The sequence below is a fragment of the Mesoplodon mirus genome (genome assembly GCF_964341445.2).
Source record: "Mesoplodon mirus genome assembly, chromosome: 1".
In the NCBI taxonomy this organism is placed as follows: Eukaryota; Metazoa; Chordata; class Mammalia; order Artiodactyla; family Ziphiidae; genus Mesoplodon; species Mesoplodon mirus.
In genome coordinates, this window is record NC_138976.1 from 8,668,074 (window position 1) to 8,693,266 (window position 25,193).

General features: G+C 42.4%; 1 protein-coding gene across 8 annotated transcripts in view; it reads right to left on the minus strand.

Annotated features, from left to right (window-relative positions):
- The window catches only part of RALGPS1 (Ral GEF with PH domain and SH3 binding motif 1), a 289,045-nt gene that overhangs the window by 145,308 nt on the left and 118,544 nt on the right, over positions 1 to 25,193 (minus strand). For all 8 annotated transcript variants that reach the window (XM_082622855.1, XM_082622854.1, XM_082622858.1 and 5 more), the window contains one exon: positions 3,992 to 4,118. In XM_082622855.1, coding sequence (XP_082478981.1) covers positions 3,992 to 4,118 — 127 coding nt within the window. The remainder of the gene's footprint in view (positions 1 to 3,991; positions 4,119 to 25,193) is intronic.

Below are 25,193 nucleotides of genomic sequence, written 5' to 3' on the forward strand. Positions count from 1 at the left end.
CAAGGTACCGGGCACAGAGAAAGGAGACAATCAACAGCAGCTCTTGTGATCATTTTATGAGAGAGAAGAGGCCATCCTTAACGATCCTGGAGCACCTCTGCTAGTTGAACCAGTGGGCTGCACCCTAATGCCATCGACCCATCCTCCGATTGATTAGCCTCAGGCAAGGTGGGAATGGGCTTGGGAGCTGCGCACACCAACATGCCCTCCACCTGCAGATCTGAGTGGAAAGGCACTGTAGTTTACAGCAAGTGGTAAGACGAGAACAAGGAAAGGATAAGGAAGCGTGAAAAAAGAATGATAATTCAATAACATGGCTTAAGTCTAAACAAATGGGAAAGACTTTTACTCCCCTACTGAAAGGCAAGATCCCTCATATTGGGCCCAACTAAATACGGTTTTTAAGGACCACACTTAAGACAAAACAACTTAAAATATTAAAATGCAAAATATAGTCAAAGATTTATAAAATGAATGCAAAGGAAAAATAAATCAGATTTCAAAGAATTAACACTAACGAAATAAAAGCAAATAATAAATGGAATCAAAATTGTTTTGTATGGGACACACTTCATAACGAATCTGCAACTGTTATAAACTTCTATATAGTCATTCATTGGTATCCATGTGGGATTGGCCCCAGGACCCCTGCAGATACCAAAATCCAGGGATGCTCAAGTCCCTTATGTAAAATGGCGTAGTATTTGCATATAACCTACACACACCCTCGCCTACACTTTAAATCATCTCTGGGTTACTTGTAATACCTAATACAATTAAATGCTATGTAAATAGTTGCCAGCACCTGGCAAGTTCAAGCTTTGCTTTTTGGAACTCTGTGGATTTTTTTTCCCGAATATTTTCGGTTGAGAGTTGGCTGAATCCATGAATGCAGAACCTAGGGATATGGAGGGCCAACTGTCTACTAAATAATGTAAGGCAGAAACTGTTAGAAATGCAAGGGGACTCTGAGACATATTTCTGTCCTTGATAGACCAGGTTGTCAAAAATGAAAATTTTGAATGTTGTCATTATAAGAGTAACTTGAGAGATTACATATTTTCCAGCACCCATGAAATATTTACACCAACTGATGTTATATTAAACCACAAGATAAATATCAAACATTTTTAAAAACCTAGAAAGCATATGTGTCATATATTCTAAAACAATGTTAAAAAAAGTTAGAGAGAAGACCATTTTTAAAAACCAAAGCCCTTCATAGCTGGGTTATGCATAATAGTGAAAAAGTGAGCCAAAACAGTGTTATCCAAAAAGTGAAACAACTCACATATCCATCAGATGATGATAGATAAATAGAATGTGGTACATCCATTCAATGGAATATTATTTGGCCATAAGGAGGAATGAAATACTGATCAGGCTCTAACAGGAATGAACCTTGAAAACATGACGCTCAGGGAAAGAAGCCAGTCATAAAAGACCACACTGTACAATTCAATTCATATGAAATGTCCCAAATAAGCAAATCTATGAAGACAGAAAGTAGGTTAGCAGTTCATCTGGGGCTGAGGGTGAGGGGGTGGAACGCAGGTGGCGAGAAGGAAAAGGAGTGACTATGAATGGGTATGGGGTTTCTCGCTGGGGTGATTAAAAAGTTCTAAAATTGACTGCACTATGGTCGTACAACTTTGTGAATATACTAAAAACCATTGATTGTACACTTTAAATGGATGATACATGAATTATAACTCAATAAAGCCATAAAACCAAAACCAAAAACTAAAACATAAAACCAAAAACATAAAACCAAAACCAAAAACTCAAGCTCTTGAAAATTAAAAAAAAAACCAACACTACCTTAAATACACTTGGATAAAAGAAAAATTGAAACTATAATTACAGAACATTTAAAGATATCACTCAGTACACTATACATTAAAACATGTAGGATAGGGCTTCCCTGGTGGCGCAGTTGTTGAGAGTCCGCCTGCCGATGGATGCAGGGGACACGGGTTCATGCCCCGGACCGGGAAGATCCCACATGCTGCGGAGCGGCTGGGCCCATGAGCCATGGCCACTGAGCCTGCGCGTCTGGAGACTGTGCTCCGCAACGGGAGAGTCCACAGCAGTGAGAGGCCCGCATACCGCAAAAAAAAAACAAAAAAAACAAAAAAAAAACATGTAGGATACAACCAAAGCAGCAATTAGATGGAAATATATACCCTTAACTGTTTTCCAAGTGAAAGTAGAAAGAATAATATATATACAAATAAGCCAATAATCTGTTTACAATAACAAAACAACTTAAGGAAAGCAGAAGAAATGAATTATAAAAGACAAAAGCGTAAATTCCATATTTCATCAAATTTAGGATGTCATCTATTATAAATTTAGGATGCACCATAATTTCATGTATCACTAAGAAAAACTGCTGCCAATTAAACAATGTCACAATGCTTTGTTAGCATCAATTGAAAGATGCATCCCAATTTGAGAGATTTAAAAATGTGGAGAAAAAAAGCACATCCTAGACTAATGGAATATAGTAAATGAGAAAGCAGGAAGACAATGTGACTGATAAACAAATATGAAGTCTAATTCTTTGGAAAGACCAACAGACATACCTCTGGCAAAGCAAATTAAAAAAAGAAAGAGAAAACAAAAATGCAGACAATTAGGAATGCAAAGCAAATATAACCATATATACGCAGGAGGTTAAAATTTATAAGTGATTATATAAAACCCTATGTTCAAAAAAATTAAGTGAGGAAAAACTTTATGCTAATAATTTCAAAAACTTGGGTCAAATGGACAATTTTCTACTAACATTAAGTTTTCCAAATTAGCTTTAAAAGAATTAGAAAATTAAATACACAATGCTCATAGAGGACAGTTAAAAGTTGTCAAAAATGTATCTCAAAAAACTTACACTAGATTTCTGAAAATACTAGGAGTCACTTCCATAAAACCTTAATTTTCCTTGTTCTTAATACTATTTTATATCATAAAGAGATAGAAAATTTTCATAAAATTACCGTAACTGTGAAAAACCAAACCAAAAGAAATATTTTTCACCCGTCAAACTGGCAAAGGAAAAAAAAAAGAAAGGAAAAGAAAAAAAAAGCACATGAAAATACACAGCATTTGTGCACATGGGGAAAATAGGCAATTTCTTCCCCTCCTAATGAAAATATAAGTTGTTACAACCTCTATGGAGAGTGTTTTGAAGTATACATGAAAAGGCACACAATTTTGCAAAAGTTTTGACCCACTAATCACACTTCCAGGAATTTATTACAAGGTAATAATCATAACTATATAGGTGATTTTTGCCACAGGGATGTCCACGGCAAAATTTTAATAGCAAAAATGTATAGACAAATGTCAATATTAGAGAGATTCCAGTTGGACAAATCCATGTGATGGGACTGAGTCATAGTATAGAAATGCAGGTAATAACATTAAATGTTCACAACAGAGTAAACATACAGATTTTATATGCATCCAAACGAATGAAAAGATATGAAGCAAAACAGTGATTATCTCTAGGTGGGATAGCAAATGATACTAATTTTCTTCTCTTCCGAGTTCTTTGCAATAAACATGTATTATTTTCGAATCACTAAAATCAATAATCATTATAATAATTCTGTTGGAACAAATCTTATATATTAATAATGTCCAGAGAATCAGAAGAGAGGGGTTTGGGCCTGAGTTCCCCCAGTTCAAGAAGATGTGGATAAACCAGTAAGAGTCCTGTGACCCTTCTGAGCTGCAGGCTGGGGAGGCTTGGGATTCACAGATAATTTGTATTTAGCAGCAGAATATCCCTTGTTTCAAGACCCTCATCAGGAAATTCCCATCTTCAGGAAGTATCAATAGCCTGTTCTAACCCAAGGAGCCAACCAATCACCTCTTTATCCATGGCCCATGCTGCTTCATGGAAATTTCTCAACTAGAAATTGTAAAAACATCTTATCTGGCAGTCAGCAGGTTTAAAAAATAATAATCCAATTCAGACTCCTACCTAGATAGGGAATACTGGGAACCATCTTCAGGCTTCGGATATATTCCCGAGTCCGCTTGTAATTATCTTCTTTAGACATCAGGTAGTCCAATTTCTCAAAGGTGGTCTTGTCTTTTCGATTCAACAGCTGGAGTGAGAAAAAAACAGAGTATGAGAGAGAAGAGAAATAAACCGGAAGAAGCAAAAGAGAAAGGATAACTGCGGATGAAAACTAAAAGGAAACATCCTAAATGGCATGTCTATGATGTGCAGAATCCTGGGCACAACTAAGGATTTTAAGGTGCTGTTTCATGTAGAGATGGAGTGTTTCATAGCCTCGACTTTGTCATTTTTCAGAGTCTCACACTTGGAAGATACCCTCCAAAGCTACCTAGTCCCTCGTTCTAGATGATGCCAGAATCCCCTGCATAGCACCCACCTTCACGGCGCATAGACCCTACAACAGCAAGGAGCTCAGGGAGTAAAGCAAATTGCTCAAGGTCACCTAGAGCTATTTCACAGTCACATCAGGTCTCTCTCCCTGTGTCCACAGAGAGATTCTTGCTCTCTCCTCCACATCTCTGCCATTGCTGAAGGCCCTGGAAGATCTCACACGCTTCACCTGCATATGCTATACACATAGCCAGGCCATCTCTCCAATCTGGTCTATCTCCTCCAGATTCCCTGTGGTCTATGGCTGTGTCATATTTACACTGGGTACGGTGTTCTACTCAAAATAAGCCAAACTTCTTTTCCATATGCAGTCATCTAAGGGGTGATTTAGTTATGCAAATACAGGATGAGCAGGCACCCACAGCCCAGAGATTAGAGAAGTAAGAGCCTTCATGACTGAGATCTCTGGAATGTAAAGCTGGTCACCAGGGAAGGGATGGCTCAGTGTTCATAAGGAGGCTTCTTGGAAGAAAGAAATAGAAACTGAATCCTGGTTCTCCAGACTTGATGCTAAGGACTCATGCTGTGGTCATCCTGCATGTCCCAAGTCAAGGCCCAGTGCCAGGAAATGGCAATAAGTCTCCTTGAATAAAATGGCTTTGAGGAAAGGAGTCTAGGCTGAGAGCAGGCTTGAAAAAGAGGATCTGGGGAAGGATCAGCCAGAGACGGCTGGCTTTGGCACAGCATGTGACTTATGTTGCGAACCCCCAAGTTTAGTTTCCAGGGCCAGTGCCTCTGAGATTTGAGATCCATGGCGGAGCCCAGGAGTATAAATGGAGGTGTGGACCCTAGGCCAGGAGCATCCTTGGTCAAGTGTGGTGTTGAGACTCCATGGTCTGTGCAAGGACCGGGACCAGCAGCCCTGTCACATCAGTCAGACTGAGATAGGCCAGTGGTCAATAGCTCCATCATACAGCAGAGAGAAGTAGAACAGTGACTGTCCAGCATCAGGAGAAGCTGGCCTTTTGTACTGAAATAGCCCCTTTGGGTTCCTGGGACCCAGGTCTGCAAATTCCAAACTGAGGCCATGCCTGGTACACCAGCAAACTCAGGCTGCATCGGCTAATTCCTTGATCCTCAGCCTCTGCAGTCACAGAAGGTGCAGCCTCTGGAGTGCACAGGGGGTGCAGCCTAGCTGAGCAGTGACAGCTTAAGGACTTCAGAGAGGAGAGGCAAAAGAAAAAGCTGAAAGGAAGGTCCCAGTGTTGAAGAAGTTGGAGAGTAAATAGCAAGCTGTTTTTTTTTTTTTTTCCATTGAGAAATTCAGGACACATCAGGGTGGGGATGCTACACAGATGCTTGGGATGACGGCTGCTTAACTGGCTTGCTAATTTAAGGCTGTTATTCATCATATTAACAAATGGACAGGAAATCACACCATCTCCCATTTGCTGTTTGTAAAGCACCATAACATACAATGCATCTGATCTTTACAAACAAAGCCCAGGGGCGAAAATGGAGCCGGGGTTATTGCCACTATTTCAGGTTCATAATCACAAGGATTAAGTGACTTGTCAGAGTAACCTTGGGGAACTTGATTCAATAGAGGAGAAAAATGTATATTATAGCAAGATGGTAAGTAAGTAAATAGAGACCAAGAACCCAGACAAACAACAAGTAAATTATGGGCGAGGGAAGCATCAAGGAAAGCTGTATAGAGAGAGGCATTTGAAATGAACATTTAAGGACAAGTAATTCACTAAATGAACTACTTATACCCAGATGAGAACCAGATACTCTAGTTGTGAATTGTCCCATTGTAAAGTTGAGCAGGCCCCTCACCCCCTTGGCTGGCAGGTCATCTCTTTATTAATGAAACCTAGAACCCCACCGAATCCTTTGGCAGTCACCCATGTTCGTCCAGCAGTCAAACAAATCCCTATGTTATCCTCACACACACTGCAGCTGAGCCATACTGGTGCCCAGTGCTCCCTCCACTGGGCCTCTGGACCCAGCTGAGGGACTGCCCTTGTCCCCTGGCATGTTTGGCCTATCTGCCTAGCCTGTCAGGTGCCTCTATGCATGGCACCACAGAGCTGATCAGCAGGACATCTGTGTCCTGACATAGACATGACCAGGCCAACATGATTCGAGCCCTGGAGGATATCCCTAAAAATCACCCTGCAGATTGACCTCAAACCAACAACTGGGGTTCTTTGGTGGAGTCAGACCACCAAAGGCAGCCACATTTGCACGCTTCCTAAATTTAAAACCAGGCTCCTCCAGGCCACACCTCTTTCTGTTAACCTTTTCTCTACACACATACTTCCTACCCCCCCTCTATCCCTGCCCACACACACTCACACACACGTTCAGAAGGGCCGGGACTGGTTGACTACACTCATCTGCTCCATTCTGTGCCCACAAGCGAGGTCCAGGATGGCATCAGATTCTTCAAAAGGAATGCACAGGATGCTAGAAGACATGAAAAAAGCTCAGAACATCTATCTCCCATGCAAGCATTTGAACACTACTTGAGAACTTCCCCCAGCAAAATGAAAAGAATAAACCAAGTCCAGGAAGATATGGGATCTAGGAAACAGTGGACCCAGTCCATCAGTAGTAAAGGGAGATGACAGATGAACAGCAAGACTCAAGAATGACTGGTCTACATCTATCAAGCCCAGAAGAGATGTCTCCAGAGAAAGAGAAGTCTTGATAGAAAACCTGACAGAACAGCACGTTTGTGGGGGGGATGGATATATTTATTATGTATAATAAAAATAAAATTAAATTAAATAAAGATTTTATATACAATATATAAAACTCTGATAAGATATTATATAATATTATATATGTTTATGTGTGTATTTACATATACATATAAAATATCTGGTAGATAAGTGGTAGCTAGAGTAAGAATTTTTCCTTAAAAGAGATTTAGAGGGACTTCCCCAGTAGCGCAGTGGTTAAGAATACGCCTGCCAATGCAAGGGACACGGGTTCAAACCCTGGTCTGGGAAGATCCCACATGCCGCAGAGCAACTAAGACCGTGCGCCACAACTACTGAGCCTGTGCTCTAGAGCCCGCAAGCCACAACTACTGAAGCCCACGTGCCTAGAGCCCATGCTCTGCAACAAGACAAGCCACTGCAGTGAGAAGCCCGCGCACCGCAACGAAGAGGAGACCCCACTCTCTGCAACTAGAGAAAGCCCACATGCAGCAACGAAGACCCAATGCAGCCAAAAATAAGTAAATTAATTTAAAAAAAAAAAGAGAGATTTAGAAATGCCGGGGAAACAAAAGAGTATTCCAGAAAAGACATGGTATTCGTAGTTAACTACTTGACTATACAGAGAACCATAGTTGCACATTCCTAATAATTAAAACATGAATACTCATTTAGTGAAAGGGATTTAACCATAGTAACATGAGTGTTTTTGAAGAATGAGGAAAGGTGGTTCAGGAAAACTAAACCAACATCCATCATACAAAGAAGTCACCACATACTGTCTAAAGTGAGTGGATCAAGAAATTATAGCAAAAACTCATTGATGGAAACGTGGCAGAAATGACCAGAAGAAACCACTAAATAACTCTGAGTGTCTGCCTCTGGGGGAACGAATGGGGTATGGAGAGACAGGGCGATGAGTGTTAGTGGTTTCACTGAGACTTTCAGTACTTAGTGATGTTTAAAATCATGTGCATGTATTATGCTGAGAAAATTCTTTTAAGATGTAATTTTTTAAATATAGGATTTGTTTATTCAAAATATAACGGCATTTACTTGTACATATTTTAAACTTTTATTACAAGTAGAGCCATAAACTGAAAACCTCATGTGAATTGAGGGTCCTTTAGATTTTAGAGTTTACAGGAAGCCTCAGGAAGAAACCATCAGAACTACATGCAAGAAAACAAATTATCTGCCTACCTAAGTCAAACAGATACTAAAAGCATTCATGTTCAGGAAAAGAGGTAAGGAAATAAGATTAAGGAAAAGTTCACTAAATACAACAGGCAACTTCACTTCTAGTAAAGTTTAGAAGTATTGGGCCACCCTGAGATTTCCCTTCCATGATATTTATTATGATTGTGATGATCTGTAGGATTATATCTGTGGTCCCTCAGCAAATGAAGACTCCCATGAAGGCGGTGACCAGGCTGGTTGTATTCACTCCACTATTCCCTGCAACTGGTATGGTTCCTGACACAGAGAAAACACTGCCTAAAGATCTGCTGAACAAAAAAATAAGAAAACTCACAATGACAATTTAAAAATTCAACTCCTTGGAAATTTTTGAACAATCCAATAATTCTTGGGTAAAGAAGAAATAAAAGCCAAGGTAATGGACTATTTACAAACCATAAACATACAGAACGTATAGATCACTATACGTTAAACTATGTGATGAGGCCAAAACTGTACTGAGAGGAAAAACGCATGGTTTTTAACTCTTATATAATTAAACAATAAGAATATAAATGAACTTAACATTCAACTCAAGAAACTAGGAAAACTGGGGTGGGGGGGGAGTAGGAGAAATTGATTAATAGATAAAATTAGGAATTATGTTTTAAAATATATATATATATAAAACTAAACACAAAACCTATAGACATGATAACTAAACCCAATAACTAAATTTTATAAAAATCACAATAAAACAGGTAAAAATCTCTATTAAGTAAGGCAAAATGCAAAAATATACATTAGGATTGAGAAAGGGGCAAAACCACATATGCAAAGTGAACTAAAATTACACGGTAAAAATAAAAGCCTTGAATATTGATTTTAAATAATTTTCATGGTGGCAAGTATCAGCTGCAAGGGATAAATGGAACTCAAACCACAGGGTCAAATGTCACGAAGATCACAAATCTTGGTCAAATACCTGAAGAAGCAGGTTGCTCTTGGAAATTTCCCTTATCATGCTCTGAGAGCCTGTTTGTGGCACTCATACTTGACTAATGATGAAAAATTCCCTTCTTCTGGTAAATAGTTCAAAACAGGAAGCTGTCTCCATAGAAGAAAAAAATAAGGCCCTCCAAATCTACTTTATGAGGACGTTGGTATCTTGTTCCCTTGCCTTGAGAGAATAACATTTCTTGATACGTGGAAATGTTTTTCAACAAAATAACATTTCTTGATACGTGGAAACGCCGCTTTTCAATGAAGAACCTGTTGCTTCAAATATGTTAAAACTGGCTCAAAATTCTATTTTAATTCCAGTGTCTACTGTTGGTATGGAAAGAATTTTTAGTGCTGCGGATAATCTATGGACCAATGGATTCAACAGACTGAGTATGGAATGAAACTAGGGTGCTTTAAAAAAAGTAATTTTTACCTCTTTAGATACAAACTATTGGTTTCTGAAAAATAAACTACAAAGTCATATATCTAATGTAAAATATTAGATGCAATGGAGACTGTTATAAGTAACATAAGAGAAAACTATGACTTTGAAATTTAGTAAGTCTCCTGGCTAGCTGTCCATATCTGTCTTTGACTAAGGCTATTTTAAACTCTGTACAGATAGATGTTAACCTGTAGAAAATGTAGTAAGGCAAATAATTCCAGCCCATATAAAGGCATATGATGTCTCATGGAATCCCACTGATCCTCACCCTGGGAAAACTGACTAGTTTTCTATCCATTTTAAAGATTATGTCAGCCTTCTTTACCTGACCATACAAGTGCACTAGTCTCAGTTCTCTTGGAATACAGTTGTAATAGTTTACTGGTTCTCATACTAATTAATGAGTTAAATAAAATATTTGACAAGTATTCATTTACACTTATATGAGTCATGATTTTATCTTTTAAAAAATTATTAACAGTTTATATGCACATACACATATACACATACATACATTCACATGCATACATACATACACAATGCATAATCTTGTAGGACAATTTTAATCATGTATTTCCAATAATTTTGCTAATTAAAAAAGAAAATATGCCATGGCAACCCCAGGAGACATTCCTACAAAGCCCCAAGAGTAGGGCCAGGAGGATGTGATTGGTCCTTGAATGGAAGTTTGCCAAGGGCCCATCCTGGGTCCAGAGTTGGTCTGTGTGGGTGAGGAGCCAGGTACCCAGTGTACACCCCAATTTGTTCAACCTGGTTGAGCCATGGGAAAGGCTGGCTAAGGCAAGGAAGGGTCAGAAACACTATGAGAGTGCTCTGGAAGGAGAGAACAAACTCCATTATGGGAAGGAGGAACCAGGAAGAGGTGGTCATAGAAACGAGTCTTGAAGGATTTCAACCAGCAGAAATGGGGCTGGAGAGGCTCCAGAAGTAAAAGAATGCCCAAGCAGTGGCCTGGAGGTAGGAACACACAGGGATGCTTAAGGGAGCAGCAGTTTGGCAGAAATGCAGGCAAGTGTTGCCTTGTACAAGGCTGGAAGGTGAGAGAGAGATGGAAACTCCCCATTTGGCAAAGTTTGTTTTTTTTTTTAAATAGATGTTTATTGGAGTATACTTGCTTCACAACACTGTGTTAGTTTCTGTTGCGCACAAAGCAAATCAGCCATATGCATACACATGTCCCCATATCCTCTCCCTCTTGAGCCTCTCTTCCATCCTCCCTATCCCACCCCTCTAGGGCATCACAAAGCACCCAGCCGATCTCCTTGCTACGCTGCTGCTTCCCACCAGCCAACTATTTTACATTCGGTAGTGTATATATGTCGATGCTACTCTCACTTCGCCCCAGCTTCTCCCTCCCACCCCATGTCCTCAAGTCCATTTTCTATGTCTACCTCTTTATTCCTACCTTGCAACTAGGTTCATCAGTATCTTTTTCTTTTTTTTTTTTTTTAGATTCCATATATATGCGTTCGCATACAGTATTTGTTTTTCTCTTTCTGACTTACTTCACTCTGTATGACAGATTCTAGGTCCATCCACCTCACTACAGATAACTCAATTTTGTTTCTTTTTATGGCTGAGTAATATTCCATTGTACATATGTGCCACATCTTCTTTATCCATTCATCTGTTGACGGACACTTAGGTTGCTTCCATGTCCTGGCTATTGTAAACAGTGCTGCAATGAACACTGGGGTGCATGTGTCTTTTTGATTTATGGTTTTCTCAGGGTATATGCCCAGGAGTGGGATTGCTGGGTCATACAGTAGTTCTATTTTTAGTTTTTAAAGGAGCCTCCATACCGTTTTCCATAGTGGTTGTATCAATTTACATTCCCACCAACAGTGCAGGAGGGTTCCCTTTCACCACACCCTTTCTAGCATTTATTGTTTCTAGATTTTTTGATAATGGCCATTCTAACTGGGGTGAGGTGATACCTCATTGTAGTTTTGACTTGCATTTCTCTAACAATTAGTGATGTTGAGCATCTTTTCATGTGCCTCTTGGCCATCTGTATGTCTTCCTTGGTGAAATGTCTATTTAGGTCTTCCGCCCATTTTTTAACTGGATTGTTTGGTTTTTTTGATATTGAGCTCCATGAGCTGTTTGTATATTTTGGAGATTAATCCTTTGTTGTTTCATTGGCAAATATTTTCTCCCATTCTGAGGGTTGTCTTTTTATCTTGTTTATGGTATCCTTTGCTGTGAAAAAGCTTTTAAGTTTAATTAAGTCCCATTTGTTTATTTCTGTTTTTATTTCCGTTACTCTAGGAGGTGGCTCAAAAAAATCTTGCTGTGGTTTATGTCAAAGAGTGTTTTTCCTATGTTTTCCTCTAAGAGTTTTATAGTGCCTGGTGTTACATTTAAGTCTTTAATCCATTTGGAGTTTATTTTTGTGTATGGTGTTAGGGAGTATTCTAATTTCATTCTTTTACATGTAGCTGTCCAATTTCCCCAGCACCACTTATTGAAGAGGCTGTCTTTTCTCCATTGTATGTCCTTGCCTCCTTTGTCGTAAATTAGGTACCCATTTGTGTGTGGGTTTATCTCTGGGCATTCTACCTTGTACCATTGATCTATATTTCTGTTTTTGTTCCAGTACCACCATACCGTCTTGATTACTGTAGCTTTGTGGTACAGTTTGAAGTCAGGGAGCCTGATTCCTCCAGGTCCATTTTTCTTTCTCAGGATTGCTTTGGCTATTTGGGGTCTTTTGTGTTTCCATACGAATTGTAAAATTTTTTGTTCTAATTCTGTGAAGAATGCCATTGGTAGTTTAATAGGGATTGCACTGAATCTGTAGATTGCTTTGGGTAGTATAGTCATTTTCACAATATTCATTCTTCCAATCCAAGAACATGGTATATTTCTCCATCTGTTTATGTCATCTTTGATTTCTTTCATCAGTGTCTTATAGTTTTCTGAGTACAAGTCTTTCACCTCCTTAGGCAGGTTTATTCCTAGGTATTTTATTCTTTTTTGTTGCAGTGGTAAATGGGAGTGTCTCCTTAATTTCTCTTTCTGATTTTTTGCTGTTGGTGTATAGGAGTGCCAGAGATTTCTGTGCATTAATTTTGTATCCTGCAACCTTACCAAATTCACTGATTAGTTCTAGTAGTTTTCTGGTGGCATCTTTAGGATTTTCTATGTATAGTATCATGTCAACAGCAAACAGTGACAGTTTTCCTTTTCCTTTTCCAATTTGTATTCCTTTTATTTCTTTTTCTTCTCTGATTGCTGTGGCTAGGACTTCCAAAACTATGTTGAATAAGAGTGGCGAGAGTGGACATCCTTGTCTTGTTCCTGATCTTAGTGGAAATGCTTTCAGTTTTTCACCACTGAGTACGATGATTGCTGTGGGTCTGTCATCTATGGCCTTTATTATGTTGAGGTAGGTTCCCTCTGTGCCCATTTTCTGGAGAGTTTTTATCATAAATGGGTGTTGATTTTTGTCAAAAGCTTTTTCTGCATCTACTGAGATGATCATATGGTTTTTCTTCTTCAATTTGTCCATATGGTGTATCACATTGATTGATTTGCATATACTGAAGAATCCTTGCATCCCTGGGATAAACCCCACTTGATCATGGTGTATGATCCTTTTAATGTGCTGTTGGATTCTGTTTGCTAGTATGTTGTTCAGGATTTTTGCATCTATATTTTTCAGGGATATTGGTCTATAATTTTCTTTTTTTGTGATATCTTTTTCTGGTTTGGGTATCAGGGCGATGATGGCTTTGTAGAATGAATTTGGGAGTGTTTCTCCCTCTGCAATTTTTTGGAAGAGTTTGAGAAGGATGGGTGCTAGCTCTTCTCTAAATGTTTGATAGAGTTTGTCTGTGAAGCCATCTGGTCCTGGACTTTTGTTTGCTGGAAGATTTTTTTTTTTTTTTTTTTTTTTTTTTTTTGCGGTCCGCGGGCCTCTCACTGTTGTAGCCTCTCCCGTTGCAGAGCACAGGCTCCGGACACACAGGCCCAGTGGCCATGGCTCACGGGCCCAGCCGCTCCGCAGCATGCGGGATCCTCCCGGACCAGGGCACGAACCCGTGTCCCCTGAATCAGCAGGCAGACTCTCAACCACTGCGCCACCAGGGAAGCCCCTGGAAGATTTTTAATTATGGTTTCAATTTCATTACTTGTGATAGGTCTGTTTATATTTTCTAATTCTTCCCAGTTCAGTCTTGGAAAATTGTACCTTTCCAAGAATTTGTCCATTTCTTCCTGGTTGTCCATTCTATTGGCATATAGTTGTCTGTAGTAGTCTCTTATAATCCTTTGTATTTCCGCAGTGTCAGTTGTGATTTCTCCTTTTTCATTCCTAATTTTATTGATTTGCGTCTTCTCCCTTTTTTTCTTGATGAGTCTGGCTAAGGATTTATCAATTTGGTTTATCTTCTCAAAGAACCAGCTTTTAGTTTTATTGATCTTTGCTACTGTTTTCTTCATTTCTATTTCATTTATTTCTGCTCTGATCTTTATGATTTCTTTCCTTCTACGGACTTTGAGTTTTCTTTGTTCTTCTTTCTCTAGTTGTTTTAAGTGTAGGTTTAGATTGTTTATTTGAGATTTTTCTTGTTTCTTGAGGTGAGATTGTATTGCTATAAACTTCCCTCTTAGAACTGCTCTTGCTGCATCCCATAGGTTTTAGGTCATCGTGTTTTCATTGTCATTTGTTTCTGTGTACTTTTATATTTCTTCTTTGATTTCTTCAGTGATCTCTTGGTTATTTAGTAGTGCACTGTTTAGCCTCCATGTGTTTGTGTTTTCTAGGTTTTTTTTCCTGTAATTGATTTCCAGTCTCACAGCATTGTGGTCAGAAAAGATGCTTGATACGATTTCAATTTTCTTAAATTTTCCGAGGCTTGATTTGTGACCCAAGATGTGACCTATCCTGGAGAATGTTCCATTTGCCTTTGAGAAGAAAGTGTATTCTGCCACTTTCGGGTGGAATGTTCTATAAATATCAGTTAGATCTGTCTGGTCTATTGTGTCATTTAAAGCTGTGTTTCCTTATTTATTTTCTGTTTGGATGATCTGTCCATTGGTGTAAGTGGGGTGTTAAAGTCCCCTACTATTATTGTGTTACTGATGATTTCTCCTTTCATGGTTGTTAGCATTTGCCTTATGTATTGACTCCTATGCTGGGTGCATAAACCTTTATAATTGTTATATCTTCTTCTTGGATTGATCCTTTGATCATTATGTAGTTTCCCTCCTTATCTCTTGTAACAGTCTTTATTTTAAAGTCTATTTTATCTGATATAAGTATTGTTACTCCAACTTTCTTTTGATTTCCATTTGCATGGAATATCTTTTTCTCTATCCCTTCACTTTCAGTCTGTTTGTGTTCCTAGGTCTGAAGTGGGTCTCTTGTAAACAGCATATATATGGGTCTTGTTTTTGTATCCATTCAGCCAGTCTGTGTCTTTTGGTTGGGGCATTTGATCCATTTACATTCAAGGTTATGATCGATATGTATGTTCCTATTACCATTTTCTTAGTTGTTTTGGGTTTGTTTTTGTGGGTCTTTTCCTTCTCTTGTGTTTCCCGTCTAGAGAAGTTCCTTTAGCATTTGTTGTAAAGCTGGTTTGGTGGTGCTGAATTCTCTTAGCTTTTATTTGTCTGAAAAGCTTTTGACTTCTCCATCGAATCTGAATGAGATCCTTGCTGGGTAGAGTAATCTTGGCTGTAGGTTCTTCTCTTTCATCACTTTAAGTATATCCTGCCACTCCCTTCTGGCCTGCAGAGTTTCTGCTGAAAAATCAGCTCATAACCTTATGGGGATTCCTTTGTATGTTATTTTTTATTTTTCCCTTGCTCCTTTTAATATTTTTTCTTTGAATTTAATTTTTGTTAGTTTGATTAATATGTGTCTTGGTGTGTTTTTCCTAGGGTTTATCCTGTATGGGACTCTCTGTGCTTCCCAGACTTGCGTGACTATTTCCTTTCCCATGTTAGGGAAGTTTTCGACTATAATCTCTTCAAATATTTTCTCAGACCCTTCCTTTTTCTCTTCTTCTTCTGGGACCCCTATAATTCGAATGTTGGTGCGTTTAGTGTTGTCCCAGAGGTCTCTGAGATTGTCTTCAATTCTTTTCATTTTTTTTTCTTTATTCTGCTCCTCAGCAGTTATTTCCACCATTTTGTCTTCCAGCTCACTTATTCGTTCTTCTGCCTCAGTTATTCTGTTATTGATTCCTTCTAGTGTATTTTTCATTTCAGTTATTGTGTTGTTCATCTCTGTTTGTTTGTTCTTTAGTTCTTCCAGATCTTTTTAAACATTTCTTGTATTTTCTCAATCCGTGCCTCCATTCTATTTCTGAGATTCTGGATCATCTTTACTATCATTACTCTGAATTCTTTTTCAGGTAGATTGCCTATTTCCTCTCCATTTATTTGGTCTTGTAGGCTTTTACCTTGATCCTTCATCTGTGACATGTTTGTTTGCCATCTCTCTTTTTTTTTTTTTTTTTTTTTTTTTAATGAGTGGGATTGTGTTCTTGTCTTACTGGTTGTTTGGCCTGAGGCTTCTAACACTGGGGTTTGTAGGCTATTGGGTAGAGCTGGGTCTTGGTGCTGAGATGAGGAACTCTGTGAGACCTCACTCCTATGAATATTCCCTGGGGTCTGAGGTTCTCTGTTAGTCCAGTGGTTTGGACTTGGAGCTCCCACCGCAGGAGCTTTGGCCCGGCCCCGGGTTTGTGAATCAAGATCCTGCAAGCCACCTGGGGTGGCAAAAACCACAGCAATAACAAAGTAAAAAATAAACTTAGACTAGGAAACTAACATATGTTAGGAAAAATAGAAAAATAAAAATATAGATGAATCAACAACTGGAAGGTACATCACTACCACAATAGTAAAAAAGAGGAGGAGAGAAAAGAGAAAAAAAAAAAAAGGAGGGGAGGCCTTGACTGTGGAGGGCGGGGCTTAAGCAAGGGTGAGGTTTAGGTGGTGGGCGGGGGCAATGCTCAGGACCCACAGGGCTGGAAAAGGCCCTGGGGGCTGTGGGGGTGGGGTTTAGGCTCAAGGAACAGAAGGGGCCCAGGTGTGCCCCCCACCCCTGGTCTCAGAGGGCAGGGGACCTCACCTGGGAGCCCAGCAGGCTTCCTGAGCTCGAGTGGGCAGGGCAAATGCCCCCCACTCCTCGCCCGGAGGGCCCCTCCCGCCTGCCTCTCCTGATCTCCCCAGCCTCAGGGGTGCCGATCCTATCTGGCCTCCACTTCTACTGCCCCCTCAGTCCCCCTACATCCTACTGGTTCACTTTGGGGTTCCTCCCATCTCCTTGGGTGTCAGCGTCCCCCACCAGCGGCCAGCAGGTGCCCTAGTTGTGGGGAGACACTAACTCCGCGTCTTCCCACACGGCCACCTTGACCTGTCAAAGTATGTTTTTGACTTGGTCATTCTGGATACTGTGGACATGTGATGACCAATTTGACTGCTTATTCTACTATTCCAGATATTTCAACTCAACTTGCCAACAGGGTGCCAATCACAGTAGTTAAGCATGAACAGTGAATACTAATCAAAGGGGAAAGAATGAGCTGATTGTGGCTGTGTTTGAACAGGAAATTCCTCTGGCCAACTCTTGCGTCTCTTCCGCACGTGACTTGGGGTTCTGGGTTGCTATGTTGCTGGTGGCAGCAGATGCTCCACTGGCCACAGCTGAAAGGTTTATGGTTTGTTTTTTAGTGTCAGGAAGTAGGTGTGAAGTAGGTATGAAACCTTTTGATATTTGCTGCCATTGCCAAAATGCCTCTACTATGTCCTTTGTACTCTGTAAGGATCTCCCTACCCGAGGGCTTTCATCAAGTGCCACATTCCCAAATGCAAGTTTTCCTCAAAAACACCCATCAAGACAAACCAAAAACCCTCTCTCTCATCCAAGCTCAGTATCTTCCCTAACTCTAAGGGATCGCTGAAATCCAGGGTTAAAAATTCAAATGACAGTTTAAAATAGACTGACAAAATATTCATTATTATAAAACTAAAGGTAGTGTAATGAATGTTAAAATGATGGATTAAAAAGAGCAGCAGCAAAATGGTTATATCATGCATCAAAAAGAATAAAATACCTGGGAATAATTCTACCTAAGGAGGCAAAAAACCTGTACTCTGAAAACTGTAAGACGCTGATGGAAGAAACTGAAGACAATACAAACAGATGGACCAAGATACACCGCGTTCTTGGATTGGAAGAATTAATATTGTTAAAATGACCATACAACCCAAGGCAATCTACAGATTCAATGCAACCCCTATCAAATTGCCAATGGCATTTTTCACAGAATTAGAGCAAAAAATTTTTTTAATTTGTATGGAAACACAGAAGACCCCAAATAGGCAAAACAATCTTGAGAAAGAAGAACAAAGCTGGAGGAATCAGACTCCCTGACTTCAGACTATACTACAAAGCTACAGTAATCAAAAGAGTATAGTACTGTCACAAAACAGACATACAGAACAGGATAGAAAGCCCAGAAATAAACCCACACACTTATGGGCAATTAATTAATCTATGACAAAGGAGGCAAGAATATACAATGGAGAAAAGATAGTCTCTTCAATAAGTGGTACTGGGAAAACTGGACAGCTACATGTAAAAGAATGAAATTAGAACATTCTCTAACATCATATACAAAAATAAACTCAAAATGGATTAAAGACCTAAATATAAGACCAGATACTATAAAACTCCAAGAGGAAAACAGAGGCAGAACACTCTTTGACATAAATCACCACAATATGTTTTTAGATCCATCTCCTAGAGTAATGGAAATAAAAACAAAAATAAACAAATGGGACCAAATTAAACTTAAAGCTTTTGCACAGCAAAGGAAACCATAAACAAAATAAAAAGGACTGGGAGAAAATATTTGCCAACAATGTGACTGACAAGGGATTAATTTCCAAAATATACAAACAGCTCATACAGCTTAATATCAAAAAAACAAACAACGCAATCAAAAAATATACAGAAGACCTAAACAGACATTTCTCCAAAGAAGACATACAGATGGCCAACAAGCACATGAAAAGATGCTCAATATCGCTAATTATTAGAGAAATGCAAACCAAAACTACTATGAGGTATCACCTCACACCAGTCAGAATGGCCATCATTAAAAAGTCTACAGGGCTTCCCTGGTGGCGCAGTGGTTGAGAGTCCGCCTGCCGATGCAGGGGACACGGGTTCGTGCCCCGGTCCGGGAAGATCCCACATGCCGCGGACCGGCTAGGCCCTTGAGCCATGGCCTCTGAGCTTGCGCATCCAGAGCCTGTGCTCCGCAACGGGAGAGGCCACAACAGTGAGAGGCCCGCATACCACAAAAAAAAAAAAAAAAAAAAAAAAAGTCTACAAATAATAAATGCTGGAGAGGGTGTGGAAAAAGGGAAACCTCCTACACTGTTGGTGGGAATGTAAACTGGTGCAGCCACTTTGGAGAACAGTATGGAGCCTCCTTAAAAAACTAAAAATAGAGTTGCCATATGATACAGCAATCCTACTCCTGGGCATACACCCGGACAAAACTCTAATTTGAAAAGATACATGCACCCCCCTCTGTTCATAGAAGCACTACTTACAATTGCCAAGACAGGGAAGCAACCTAAGTGTCCATCGACAGATGAATGGACAAAGAAGATGTGGTATATATATACAATGGAATACTACTCAGCCATAAAAAGAATGAAATAACGCCAGTTGCAGCAACATGGATGGACCTAGAGATTATCACACTAAGTAAGCCAGACAGAGAAAGACAAATATCATACGATACCACTTATATGTGGAATCTAAAAAAATGATACAAATGAACTTATTTACAAAACAGAAACAGATTCACTGACATGGAAAACATACTCATGGTTACCAAAGGGGATAGGGCGGTGAGATGGTGGGGGGGAGAAAAAAAGAAAAAGAAAAAAGTCTCATAGTGCAATTTCATGTTAACTTGCTCACTAATTATACAATAAAATTGCTGGAAGGACTTCCCTGGTGGCACAGTGGTTAAGAATCCGCCTGCCAATGCAGGGGACACAGGTTCGGGCCCTGGTCCGGGAAGAACCCACGTGCCACGGAGCAACTAAGCCTGTGCGCCACAACTACTGAGCCTGCGTGTCACAGCTACTGAAGCCCGTGAGCCTAGAGCCCGTGCTCCACAACAAGAGAAGCCACCAAAGTGAGAAGCCCGCGCAACGCAACGAACAGTAGACCCCATTTGCCGCAACTAGAGAAAGCCCGCACACAGCAACGAAGACCCAATGCTGCCAAAAATCAATTAATTAATTTTTTAAAAATAAATAAAATTGCTGGAATAATTTTTTTTTAAAGAAAAAAAAAAAGGGTTACATCAGAGCATCCTGTCCTGGAGGAGTGGTGAGTACAGACACACCCCCAGCTCAGCAAAGGGTGGGGGAGTGCTAAAAATTGTCCTTAATCAGGGAAATGAAAACACCAGAGCTATGTCGTAGGGTAATCACTCTATGGGAGGTGTGAGGAAGACAGTAAGACCAGAAGCAAGGAAACCAGCTAGAAGATGATGATGTTATCAGGTCATAAATCAGAGGGCCTGGCTTACAGCGATGGCAGCCTCTGCCAGCCCATTTGAAAATTAAACGTTTTTTCATATATTTACTCATTTAATCCTTACCATAAGAGGCAGGTCCAAGGCTGAGCCCGGGAGTCCACACTCTTAATCTGCAAGGGACACTGCCCCTCATTTCTTGGCCTGTGGTCCCCATACCAATTCAGGTCGCGTGTACTGAGACCCAACAGCTACCTGAGGTACAGGCTGGGGTGACAGTTTCTCACAAGGACTTTTTCCCTTGGGGCTCCCCCAGGCTGAACAGACATTTTCTGACGAGGGATACTTGCTGGCTCTCTGATTCCTGTGAGTAGCTGAATTCCAGCCCCCCAAGTGCAGGCATTAGAACCCCTGCCCCCCCCCCCCAGCTGCAAAGGTCTCCACACAGCGCCTTCTCTGAACTCTGCTCGCTGTGCTGACTCTGAGAGCATTCTTTATTTCTAGCACATGGTGACTTCCCTTTCTTGGCTTCTGGTTCAGCTTTGCTTCTTGATTTTTAATTTGGTTTATCTATGTCTGTGTGTTTGAAGCAGGCAGTTGGGAGGGAGGGGCTTTCCCCCTCATCACCCCGTCTACCATATTACCTCAAAGTCCAAAATAAGTCTGCTCAGAGAGTCTCTGGGCACTCACGATCACTTCCTGGAAGCAAACTTTGACTTCAGACACGCCAAGGGTGAGTGGTCAAAGGAACACAGGAGAAGAGAGCTCCGGGGAGCAGGCATAGGAACGTGGGCCTGGGGCTCCAGAGACAGCGGGGGCGAGAGCAAGGAGGCAGCCACCACCGGGGCACAGAGGACGTGGATGAAGCCCTCCAAGCTGGGGAGAGCCCCATGGGACAGGAATCGGATTGGGGAAGGTGAGAGCTGGGTCAGAGCCTTGCAGCACACGTACAGCCAGTGGGTAAGAGGGACAAAAGCAGTCAGGGAGGAGCCAGCTGTCAGAACAGCAGGAGAACCCCAAGCCAAGCAAAGAGAGAGTTTTCAAGAAGGGGGTGACAAAAGTTGTGGCAAAGTCAAGGAAGAGGAAGGTGCAAATATCCGCAGAACTCATAATTCTGAGAAGCAGTGCAGGCAGGGCTGCCAAGGAATGACTGGGGGATGAGTAATCGGAGGCTGCAAATGTCAGTTTCCTCTGCCTTCCCTCCCCCACCTCACCTCCCACCTGAGACAGGCAGCCCATGCCCGTCACCACTTTCTCAACAACATTAGAGGGGCCACTGGGGCCCACATCAGACACAGGGGAGGAGAGGCGCTTCCCGCATGAAAGACTAAAATCCAAAATACGTGAACCCCACACATCTGCCTTCCTGGGAGATTTGCTCAACGACCCTGTGCCCCCAGATGCCTGAAGTGAGAGCCCTGCTCCCAGGAGGGTTCCCCTTCCAGGCCACCACCCTGCAGACCAGGCCGCCTGACCCACCGGCTGTGACTTCCTCCCTGCCAAGTTCTTCACTTTTCACTTTGCTGCTGCAGATGAGTCAAACTCTCTGGATGAATTCAGTAGGAAAGAGCAAATCATGATAGGAAAGTGCCCAGAGCAAGCAGAGTGTGTGTGTGTGTGTGTGTGTGCGTGTGTGTATGTGTGTACACATGATGTATAGCATACAACTGTAATTAGTGAGCAAATCACCAGGAATTCCATACCCCCCAGGTCACTCCTATATAAGTCAGGCTCCTCTTGGGATCACCCTAATCAGAGAAAAGTTTTCACCCTCTTGCCAGCTGCTCAGGCCCCAAACCTAGGGATCGTCCTCCAGTCCCTTCCTTTCTTCATCTCCGACATCCTATCCGGCATAAATCCTGCCACCTCTGTCTTCAGAATGCCTCCCCTTTCTGCCTCCTTCTCTCCATGTCCACTGCCACCTCCCCGATGCCAGCCAGCATCACCTCACTCCTGGATTCTGCCCTAACCCTCTAACCCGGCCTCATTTCCACTCTGGCCCCCATGCAATCCCAATTTGCTATTCACATAGTAGCAACACTAATTTAAAAAACAAAAGCAACTCTAAAGCAGACCATGTCTGTCTCCTGTTTAAAACCCTTCACTGCCCTCAGAACAGAACCTAACTCCTCTCTGGGCTGAGCCCTTCCCAGATGGCCCCGCCGCCCGTCCGCAGCACCCTCACAATCTCCCTCAGGCCTGCTGCGCTCCAGTCACACCGGCCTTGGAGTTTCTTCCACCGTGGCCTCTGCACTGGCTGTGCCCTCACCTTGGCGTGGCCGGCTCCCTCTTGTCACTCAGGTCTCAGACAGGCCTTCCCTGAACACCCAGTCAGTCCCTGTCGCATCCTCCTGTTTTGGTCTCCAGCATCACTTTTATTCCTATCTGACAGCCCTTGGTTCATGACTTCATGCATTCAACAAACATTTATTGATCACTTCTTACACCAGCCAGACTAGGCACATGTTTATTCTCCCACAAAAACGTGTCCGTCTCCCCTGGATAACATAAAAGTCCATGAAGACAGGGGCCTTGACCATAGCCTCGGGTCCTGGCATGGAGCAGGCAAGGAGGTGTTCAATAAATACTTGATTTGCAGAATGAATAAGAGCCACACAGTATGTGTGCTCAGGAAATCAGAATTGACCGATAGGACTTCTTGCTTAGGTCTCATGGCTTTGAGGCAGCCAATATTCCAAAGCAGGCCCAGTGTTGGGATAAATCAGACCCTATCTGCGTTTTTCCAGGCCAGCAGAAGGTGACTCCCTCCCTGTTTGTGCATCTAGCAAGCATTTATTATGGGCCTACTATGTGAGAGCCTATGTGCGAGGTCAGCCTCTGCCCTGTCCCAGCTCACCCAGCTGCTGGTACTCAGCAGCCAGCCATGGACAGGCCGACAGGCTGCCCTGCCTACCAGCTAATGACCAACTGGCCCTCACTGAAGGCCGTCCGTAGTGAAACCACGCGGCAGGTCTCTTCCCACACCTGTGACCCCCTTCCATCCAGGTTTCCCAGATATCCAGGGTTTCAGTGCAACCCCAGCGACTGCATTCAGCGAGCTGGTCATACACTGTCCCCAGGGAACTGTGTGCCAGCCTCACTTCTCCAGCCCCACTTCCCAAGCAGTGTGTGTGCCTGCTTTTCCCTGCCCTGTGCCCAGCCTGATTCCAACATCAGGTTCCATCATAGACAAGTCATCCAGCAAATGGCCAAGCACATGGACTATGTGTCCATCAAGGCAAAGCTACATCACATCGGCTCTGGCACTCATCAGCTCCATGATCTGAGACAGGTTACTACAACTCCTGGAACCTCAGTTTCCTTCTCTGCAAAACGAAGACTATTAAAATTCTGACCTTTGGGGCTGCTACGGCTGGTGGGCCTGCTCCTCCCTGCTCTGCAGGGCCATGAGATTTCACCAGTCCCAGATCAAGGGACAAGTGGGGGGAGGGGAAGCAGCAATTTTTTGGCAGCGTTTCAGTGGCTAATCTCATTACTGGGAAAAGAAGTAGCAAAAGAAGGACACAATTCAGCACAACAAACATATACAGTTCAAACGACCAGTGTAAACTCAGTCATTTGGGATATGGAGAAAAAATCAGTCTGCACCAAGACGGAAGGTGATCAAAGAGGGAGGCAGACCTGTAAACAAAACTGCAGAGCAGATGCCCTGTGTGCTCTGTCACAGCAGGTGTAGAGAGAGTGTCAGGCATATAGCGGCATCGTCGGTTCTCCTGGGCTGGGGGATTTGGATGGAGGAGAAAGCTGGCGAGCTTGGCCCCCCCCATTTCCCAAGTGTTCTGCACCAACCACTGTCCTTGGACTAACAGGACAGGTGGGCGCAAGGGGAGAGTCTGGTCTGAAGCAGGCTGAACGGTGGGTTTACACAGAACAAACAGCTCCCCACACACGACCTCGGAGACGTCATGCTGAATCCACACGGTGTGTATCACCTCCTCTCTGCCTGACACAGCCTTTGGCAGTTGCCATTCTTATCTCCTAGGATGCTGCATCTCCCCACCTTTTGCCTTGCTAAGTGGCCCTCTGTAACCAAGGAAACAGTCCTGGCTCTCAGCCCTTAGGAGGCGATGGGAGATTTCTCAGAAGAAGAACAGTTGTTGTTGCCCTGGGTCCCCCGTCCTTCGGTGACGTGTAACCGCAGCTTCCTGTCCTCTCCCTGGCTCCCACCAGCTAGATGCCAAAGTCAGCGGTCAATCCCAGGGAACCAGAGGAGCAGCGGAAGCCATGGACTAACCAAGGAGTAAGTGGCCAAAAGGCAGCCTTCAAGGCCTGGCTGCAGCTCTCTGGCTCTCTGGCTGTGTGTCCCCTCCCTGGGGCCCTCCTCTGACTTCCCTTCCCCAGATCAAGGGACAAGCAGGAAGAGGGAAAACAGTTCTTTTCTGGCAACATTTCTGTGGCTAAGCTTATTACCAGATATTAATGGCAAAAGAAGGGTGCACGTCAGAGGCCAGCAGCCAGGCCAACAGCAGCCACAGCCAGAACAGAGGCTCAACGGCCTGGGGCAGCACCGGGAGTCTGCTGATCTCACCTCTAAAGTTCCTGTTGGAGCACTGTGTATAGAGGAGACAAAACAATAAACAGGCCCGCTCTCTTGTTTTGACTGACAAGGCATCACTGGAACTGTCCTTGTTGAGCTCCGTGGGGTGTGGTAGGTAAGCGCAGGGACTCCGGAGCCAGACTGTTCCGGTTTGATTCCCGCTCTGCTTCTTAGCTGGGGAACCCTGCATAAGTCATCCCACCTCTCTGTGCCTCCTCTTGATGGTGGGTAGCTGTCAAGAGGAAATGAGGGGGCTTCCCGGGTGGCACAGTGGTTCAGACTCTGCGCTCCCAATGCAGGGGGCTCGGATGTGATCCGTGATCAGGGAACTAGATCCCACATGCATGCTGCAACTAAGAGTTCA